Source organism: Triticum aestivum, unplaced genomic scaffold (genome assembly GCF_018294505.1).
Source record: "Triticum aestivum cultivar Chinese Spring unplaced genomic scaffold, IWGSC CS RefSeq v2.1 scaffold27977, whole genome shotgun sequence".
NCBI lineage: Eukaryota > Viridiplantae > Streptophyta > Magnoliopsida > Poales > Poaceae > Triticum > Triticum aestivum.
This window is the reverse complement of record NW_025228057.1, coordinates 383,499-392,302: the sequence shown is the minus strand read 5'-3', so window position 1 is coordinate 392,302 and position 8,804 is coordinate 383,499. Positions and strand designations below refer to the sequence as shown.

Here is an 8,804-nt window from a genome sequence, read left to right as displayed (position 1 = left end):
AGGAGGGCCCCGCCTGGGCCCCGGCGGGCCGGCGCGCGGGCGGCGCAGGCGAAGTGGGCGCGGCGTCTCAACGAACCAGGAGGCGACACGTGGCGGCGGTGAGGGCGGCGGACAAGTCCGTCGATGGGGATTTCGTCCGGCGGCGGAGAGGGGAATTTGCTAGGGTTTCATCCGGGATTTTGGACGGGGAGGACATATTTATAGGTAGGAGGAGTTTGGAGTGTCCAAGTGGGGTGTAGTTTTCGCCCACGCAATCGTGATCCGACGGCGGAGGACATGGAGATGGGTTGGAAGGGTTATTGGGCCGTTTTGGAGGGGTGTTGGGCTGCAACACACACGAGGCCTTCACGGTTACCCGGTTAACCGTTGGAGTATCAAACGGACTCCAAATGGCACGAAATTTGACAGGCGGTCTACCGTGGTGTACCAAGGCCGCTTGGTAAATCTCGGTCCATTCCGAGAATGTTTAACACCCGCTCACGAAAAGAGATAAGAGGGGTGCGCCGGTGCATGTGGGAGTGTCGGATTGCGAAACGGACAACGGGGAAAATGCTCGGATGCATGAGACAAACACGTATGCAAATGCGATGCACATAATGACATGGAATGAAATGCATGACATGAACAAAATGCAAAACGAAGACAAAACCCAACCACGAAGGGAATCTCATAACTTAAAGCCGAAAATGGCAAGAGTCGGAGTTACAAATATGGCAAGTTACATCCGGGGTGTTACAACAGGTATCTCCGAAGGTGTTTTTTGGGTTGGCATAGATCGAGATTAGGATTTGTCACTCCGTGTATCAGAGAGGTATCTCTGGGCCCTCTCGGTAATGCACATCACTATAAGCCTTGCAAGCAATGTGACTAATGAGTTAGTTGCGGGATGATGCATTACGGAACGAGTAAAGAGACTTGCCGGTAACAAGATTGAACTATGTATGAGGATGCCGACGATCGAATCTCGGGCAAGTAACATACTGATGACAAAGGGAACAACGTATGTTGTTATGCGGTTTGACCGATAAAGATCTTCGTCGAATATGTAGGAGCCAATATGAGCATCCAGGTTCCGCTATTGGTTATTGACCGGAGATGTGGCTCGGTCATGTCTACATAGTTCTCGAACCCGTAGGGTCCGCACGCTTAACGTTTGATGATGATTTGTATTATGAGTTATGTGATTTGATGACCGAAGTTTGTTCGAAGTCCCGGATGAGATCATGGACATGACGAGGAGTCTTGAAATGGTCGAGAGGTAAAGATTCATATATTGGAAGGCTATATTCGGACACCGAAAGTGTTTCGGGTGATACCAGGTCACCGGAAGGGGTTCCGGGCAACCCCCGACAAAGATATGGGCTTTATGGGCCAAGTAAGGGAACACACCAGCCCACAAGGGGCTGGTGCGCCCCCTATAAGGCCAACCACGTGGGGAGAAAGGGAAAGGAGAGGAGAAAAAGGAAAGTATGAAGTAGGACTCCTACTTCCTTCCCCTTCCCCCTCCGTCCTCTCCCCCTTGTCCAAATATGGTAAGGGGGGGCGAATTGGACTAGGGGCCCAAGTAGGATTCCTCCTACTTGGGCGCGCCCTAGGCTGCCTCCCTCCCTCTCCCTCCTTTATATACGTGGGTAGGGCACCCCTATAACACACATCAATTGTTCCTAGCCATGTGCGGCGCCCCCCTCCACAGTTTTCTACCTCGGTCATATCGTCGTAGTGCTTAGGCGAAGCACTGCGCCGGTAACTTCATCATCACCGTCACCACGCCGTCGTGCTGACGGAACTCTCCCTCGGCCTCAGCTGGATCTAGAGTTCGAGGGACGTCACCGAGCTAAACGTGTGCAGATCGCGGAGGTGTCGTGCGTTCGGTACTTAATCAGTTGGATCGCGAAGACGTTCGACTACATCAACCGCGTTACTTAACGCTTCCGCTTTCGGTCTACGAGGGTACGTGGACACACTCTCCCCGCTCGTTGCTATGCTTCTCCTTGATAGATCTTGCGTGATCGTAGGAATTTTTTGAAATACTACGTTTCCCAACAGTGGCATCCGAGCCAGGTCTATGCGTAGATGTTATATGCACGACTAGAAAGTTTTTGCCTTCTCACTCTCAAATAAGAAAAGTTTGGTTAAGATAGGTGCAGCGAAGTAGCTTTGCCTTATCAAATATAATCATTTACTATATATATATATATGTGTGTGTGTGTGTGTGTGTGTGTGTGTGTGTGTGTGTGTGTCGGGGGGGGGTGGTTGTATTCCTTTTTCATCAGATTGTTGTCAACAAGTGTTCATATGAAGCATATGCATTGGAGCGATGGTAACTTGCGTGACACACTTTCAGATTGCAGCATTGATTCACCTATATTGACATTTTCATAAGGTCATTTTCCACACATATCTGCAAATGTGCTTTTAATTATCTTGGTGATAGAAAATGTATTAGTTACTTCTTGCGGTCTATTAAAATTTGGTATTTTAGTGTGTGGTCTTCCCATCTTTGTAACTATTTTTGGCAGTATCGAACTTAATCGTTTAGACTATAGGTCGATGGCATGCAAGTTGAATTGAGAACCTATGCCTTCATAATATCGCATATTCATTGTTTATGAAATATTGATTCCCCGCCATGTTGAAATAGAGGGTGTGGACCTATGGGGTCTTGTGCCATGCTTATTGGCCTAGGGACATTGTGATTTTTTTTCTTCTGTTGCAACACATTGGCAATTACCTAGCACAAATAAAATCAGGGGGGCGAACAGCCACACATGGCACCCCAAATTAAGGGTAACAAAAGCTTTGAACAATCAGAGCACGCAAGTTGGGCCCACCAAATCACACCGTCCACCGCCCGATATAATACTCGCCCGACTCGTAGTTACCCTTATCCTCTACCGCAACCACTCATTCGCTTTGCCTTCTTCGTCGTTAACCATGACTATTATTTCCAAACTTTTTCCCCACACTAGGCGCCGACCGCTGTTGCCAACTCCTATAGTCTCATGCCCCATTGCGACAAGCCGACTAATGTCGTCTTACATGCCCTGCGGCCTCTCGAAGCTATTGCAAGTCCACATGAGGAGACGATGTCTGCTACAAACTCGAGAGACAAGCCACCACATGGGGCAGTATTGCAATTTGCAAGACAGTCGGCACCCATGAAACAGTGTTGCAAGCAGTCGACGGACCGCAAAGCTGGTCGCCCACGAATCAATGCTACAAGCGTTGAGTGTGGATGCTGCAAAGGTGGACGACGATGTTGCAAGGGTAATGGCTTGCGCTCCACGTGTCCATGCTACAATGGGCGGGACGATGTGTTGCAAAGACATCATACAAGGGTGGCAGGACACATGTTGCTCTAAGCAGTGAGGCAAGCTGCTGCGACGATGGTCAGCACTATTGCAAGAGGGGCATGGTGCTCGGAGCGAGGCGCGCTGAGCTGCAAGAGACACCAACGCTGCTACAAAGCTCAACGCCGGTGCTGCAAGCTAATCGCCGGGGTGGAACAGTGCCGGAGGCTTATGGTTTCCTTGCGCGAGCGGGGTGGGAGGCGAGGAAGTTGTAGGGCGTGAGCGTAGGGCAAGGCGAGCTCCCTATTGTTTTTTCGTGGTATGCGAGGGAGGAGGGACGAGCTAGGGATCAATCCAATGGCTCGTGTTCCTCGCACCAGACAACTGTCTCAGATCGGTTGGCTGACCGCTAGCGCTGGTCTAAACATTTTGCTTTCCATTTCGTTGTAGTATTATTGCGCGACAAAAAACAAAAGACTTGTAATCATGGACTGTATCACTTGCTTAGCAGAAATATCAATGTTGGTAGCACGACAAGCCCATATAGCAAACCGAGAGGCAAGATTTCGCCTAGACCAGCACTACTTGTGACGCCAGAATCCCAACCGGACGGCCCTTCCAGCCGGACGTAATCGTACAAGACCCCCATGAACACGGTGAACGCCCTCGCCTGCGTGACGCTGATGGTGTTCTCCCCTTGCACGAGCAGCCGCCCGTCGATCGGGAACTCGAAGCTCCACCACCTGCCGTGCTCGCCGTGCCGCGCGATCGCGTTGTCGTCGCCGAACTCGGGCGTCACCAACACTCCCCCCGCCGGCCCCCTCCCCGTCGCCCCGTTCACCTGCACCTTCAGCTTGCACATGTGCGCCGCCGCGAGGGCGATGCGCAGCGTGTAGGTGCCGCCGGCGGCGACGCGGGGCACGTCGAACCGGATCCGCCGCGTCGTCGGCACGTTCTCGCCGTTGCCCGTCTTCCTGCACCATCAAAAGTTACCGACTGTTTTGCAAGGTACAGAGGGAACGTGCCAGCTCAGGTTTCAGTTAAGTATCAATGGCACCTTGTGACATGCGCGAAGAACCAGTCCTTGAAGGGGTTGCTCACGCCGATGGTGAAGACGGGGTCGCCGGCGGGGTACAGCTCGTCGTACCGCTCCCACAGCCCGTACTGCCTGTACTTGTCCCTGGCGACGAAGAGCTTGCTGAGGTACCTGGGGTTGGGATCAGGGACGAAGAACTCGGCGGCGCTGCGGTCTGGCACGCCGATCTCCCACAGCGTCGGCCCCGATCGCGGCGGCTCGAACACGAGGTCGCCGAGGGCAATGGCGACGCCGGGCACCACCGTTACCGGAGCCGTGCGCATGTAGTCGCCGAGGACCCCGGGGACCCAGGCGTAGAGGTTGTACTCCCCTGCCCGGACGTCGTCAATGGCGAAGCTGCCGCTTGTCGCCGACGCCCTCGTCCAAAACTGGTAACCCTGAATCCATGGCAAGTTGGCAACCATCCATGACAATCAGATCCAAAATGTCTCGTGGAATTTCACTGGAATATGTGCGTGCCTATGTACCTTGCTCTCCGTCGCCCAGGAGCCGGGCTGTCCCGGAGCGGCGAGGCCGACGTAGGCCAGCCGGGCGGGCACGTCCTCGCCGCCGCTCGTGTACTTGTCTCTTACCAGCAACCGACCGGTGACCGAGCCCCTCTCGCCTGCCGTGTGGAAGTCCGGCGACAACGGGAAGCTGTACGGCCATTGGCTCGCCTCGACCTCCGCCTGCGCCTTGGCGTCCTCCCACAGCGGCTGGAAGCCTCCCCGCTCTGGGTTGGAGTTGAGGTAGATGAACACCGGCCCCATGACCTTCTTCCAGTGCTCGCCGGCCTCGATCCTCGCCACCATGTCGCTTCCGATGTAATGAGTCCCCATGAACATCTGCCATTTCACATGATGACATGAACCAGTTGGGTACGTTTGTGTCTTCCTGGAACACAAGAAAGAAAGAACGAGCACTCACAGTCAACGAGGTGGGGCCGATGTGGGAGGTGAGCTCGCGCTTGAGGGGGCCGCCGCTCTTGAACTCGTTGCTGGGGGTGACCACCCAGAACCCCACCGGCACCTGGTCGCCGTCGCCACCGGCGCCGGCGATCCAGCCGTGGACACGGTTGTCCTTGTTGTCCATGGAGTACTGGTACTTGTCGTCCACCTCCCCCGCGAACTGCGGCTCCGACGGGTGCACGAGCAGCACGGCCTCCTTGTACGCCAGCGGCACGGCCCGGGGCGCGTCCCGGTCCGCCGCCCCCGGCATGTACCTCTGGATCCCGTCCGAGACCGCCATGTAGTTGAACGTCGTGGGGTCGAGCTTGAAGACGAGCCGGGCCTCCGAGACGTCGACGGCCGGCCAGCCGCCGGCGTGCTCGAAGATGGAGTAGCAGTAGAACCCGGAGCCGCCTCTCAGCATCACCAGCCTGATCATGATTCATGCATGATGAACATCAATATGGAGCTCGAAATCATGAATTCCATGAAGAAAATAGGATCGGTCGATGATGGAGTGGCGCGCGCACCTCTTGTCGACGTTGAGCGGGACGCTGTTGAGGCGTGATGGGTCGTAGGTTCTCATGAAGGAGAGCTCCACTTGCTCCTCACTCGCAGATACCACCATGAACTCTGTACCGTCCAACCTGGAAGCGCAAATTCAAATGGGATTCCATTAAGCAAGGTGTACATTTTTATCTCAGAAAAAAAGAAACAAGGTGTAAAAGCTACTAGCAGTGAGGAACTGAGGATATGTACATGTCGTTCATGCCCGTGGGATATCCCGATCCTGGAAAGTTCCAAACTACATCCCAGTACCTGCAAATTTTCAGATACAAAATCACGATTCAAATTACTACGAATTATATAACTACACATAAGCCACTTAGATAGTGGTAAGAGTATCTCTAGCAGATCCCATAAAAGCGGCCAAACCTTCACATTTACTGTACAGGTTGGAAAAAAGGCACCAAATAGATCCTGTAAAATAGCATATCCCGTAATTTTTTCACAGGTTCCCATGTATTAGAGCACCCATTCGTCATATATGGAGGATTCGAGCCGTTTTTTGAGGATCCCATAAAACCGGTCAACCCCGAAGCAGGGGGCCTGGTGACGCCGCACGCGAGCAGCGGGCAGGCGGAGGAGCTCGGCAGCGGCCGGCCGGAGCACGTGGTGGGCCGGAGTAGGCAACGGGCTAGAGCGGCGCCGGAGAAGGCGGCAGGCCGGAGCAGCGCTGTTTTGGCCGATCGGAGTTCGAGTTTGTCCATGCGTGCGTACCAGGGAAGAAGAAGCGTGAGGAGAGAAGGAAGAAAAAAACCTTTACGGGATATGTTTCGTCCGATGCCTCGCGGTACCGTAAATTCGTTTTAGGGGGACCTGTATACTGTTTTAACAGGTGGTGTTTTGACGGGATCTGCTAGAGACTGGCTCGTTAGAAGACCCCGCGCCGCTTTCTTAGCGTAGCATAGCAAAGGCGTCCTCCCAGGTCCCTATGGCAGAGAGGACGACAGCGACGAGGTCTCCACCACATGGAGCTCCAAAAAATGTCTACTATATATTTATCTAAAATGATATTATTACAACAAAAAGTGTTCATGAATATTAAAATATTCACAAGTTTTCAAGAAGAAGTTCACAAATTTTTACAATATTTATGATTTTTTTAAATGGCCATGAGTGTAACAAAATATTGGTAATTTTTTTAAAAAAATGTTTGAATATTAAGCCATATGGCTTTTAAAAAATGTTGAGTTTTGAAAACAAAGAGTAAAAACGTGTTAGAGAATTAAAAAAGTGTTTACGGATTTATGAAAAGGTTAATGAACTTTAAAAAGGTTTTCGTTAGTTCTGAAAAATGTTCGTGGATATTTTTAAAATGTCCATCAAATTTTAAGAAGTGTTCATCAAATTTTGAAAGTGTTGCATTAGTTTAAAAGAATGTCCGTTGATATTTTAAAAATATTTATAAATTTTAAAAGAAGTTTATGAATTTAGCAAAATCTTCATGTACTTAAAAAATAAGAAAAAATAAACAATGAAAATCCAGACATAGCGGACATACCCGCCTGATATCTCATTGTTGTTGAAGTAGAGGAGGTTAGTGTCGTCGACATAACGGACGCCGATGATCTGGCCCTGCGTCTTGGACACCACCACCTGCACAATGCCGTTGTCCACCACCACCTGTTGTATCATGCAAACCATTACATTATGTCACATTATCTGCATAGCAAAAAATATAGGAGTGCCACATTTACTACAAAGTAAGAATTTTTTTTGTTGTTGCAGTAAGTCGCAAGCAAGAAGGTGAATCAGTTAAGAAAACCAGCGCGCGCACCTGATGCTGATCTTCGTGCAGCGTAACGCCGGCGCCAAGGGTCCCTAGCGCCGCCGCGCGCGCCCCGGGCTGCAGCTGCGCCGCCGCCGCAATGACAGAGAGCAGCAACGCCATGGCCGCCCACGTCGACATCGCCGTGCATGCGCTGCTGCCTGAGCGAACGAGGTCGATCCCTTGCTGCAATGAAGCTTGTCATGGACGGATCCTTGATGCATATATAAGACCATCTCTAATTCTTTGGCGTAGGGGAAAAGCGATACGAAGCTCTCTTCGAGCTGATTGAATTACCCGGAACGAAGATTCTATGCGTCGGAACGAAGAAGCGAACTTAGCAGCTTGCTTCGGTTCCAATGACTTTGCACCGGCACGCAACCAAAGCGGGAGAGGGAGACGATTGTTTTGACCGTGCAAAAGCATTGGCACAATGTATGGGGGAAATGGATGCTTGCACCAAAGGATTTTCACAGTATAGGAACGTTCGCTAAAGTTTTCATGAAAAACTAGACTTGAGTTCTAAACTCATGAAATCAGGTTGCAAAAAAAAAACTCATGAAATAATTCTTCGGAAGTTCCAGTGCATCCATCTCCTTATACTTTTTAAAATCAAGTACTCTCTCCATTCCCTTATACAAACCCACAAACTCAAATTACAGGTACCTAGGTAAAATTTAATGACTAGTTTGCAAGCCAACTTTTCTTCCTGTTAACTGTGATCATTAATACGCCCGCATGGAAGGAACAAGAAGGAAGTAGCACAGTGTCATTATGACTACATGCATGCAAATATTAAATAAGTTGCTAGTACGAGAAAACATCATTAAATTTTGCTTCGGTTATTGTTAATGGCCTTGTATAGATGTAAAATATATTTTTCATAGTGGCCTTGTATAAGGGAATGGAGGGAGTAACATTTTTTCTTTTTGAAACTCCATTTCTTTTCTTTACATCTCCAAATGTTTGTTCGCAACGATTCTGTGTTTTGTCGTGTAAAATTCAACACAGCTCGTCCCTCCCCCCCAGCATGCAAAGGAAGGCTATCGCCTTCCTGCCCCTCACCGGTGTTGGATCCATCATCCGAACATTTCGTGGCTGAGGACTGGAAGCACGGAGGCGCTGCGGTGCATGGCCGCACCCTTGGAGGTTTTGGTTCG

General features: G+C 50.8%; 1 protein-coding gene across 1 annotated transcript; it reads right to left on the bottom strand.

Annotated features, from left to right (window-relative positions):
- Positions 1 to 3,764: 3,764 nt before the first annotated feature.
- LOC123172984 (rhamnogalacturonate lyase B-like) lies at positions 3,765 to 7,785 on the bottom strand. Its single transcript, XM_044589857.1, has 8 exons — positions 7,654 to 7,785; positions 7,378 to 7,499; positions 6,072 to 6,131; positions 5,843 to 5,959; positions 5,293 to 5,743; positions 4,854 to 5,210; positions 4,348 to 4,763; positions 3,765 to 4,264 (listed from the first exon to the last, which is right to left on the bottom strand). The coding sequence occupies exons 1-8, from the start codon at positions 7,783 to 7,785 to the stop codon at positions 3,787 to 3,789; spliced, it is 2,133 nt and encodes a 710-aa protein (XP_044445792.1). The 3' UTR covers positions 3,765 to 3,786.
- Positions 7,786 to 8,804: the final 1,019 nt, after the last annotated feature.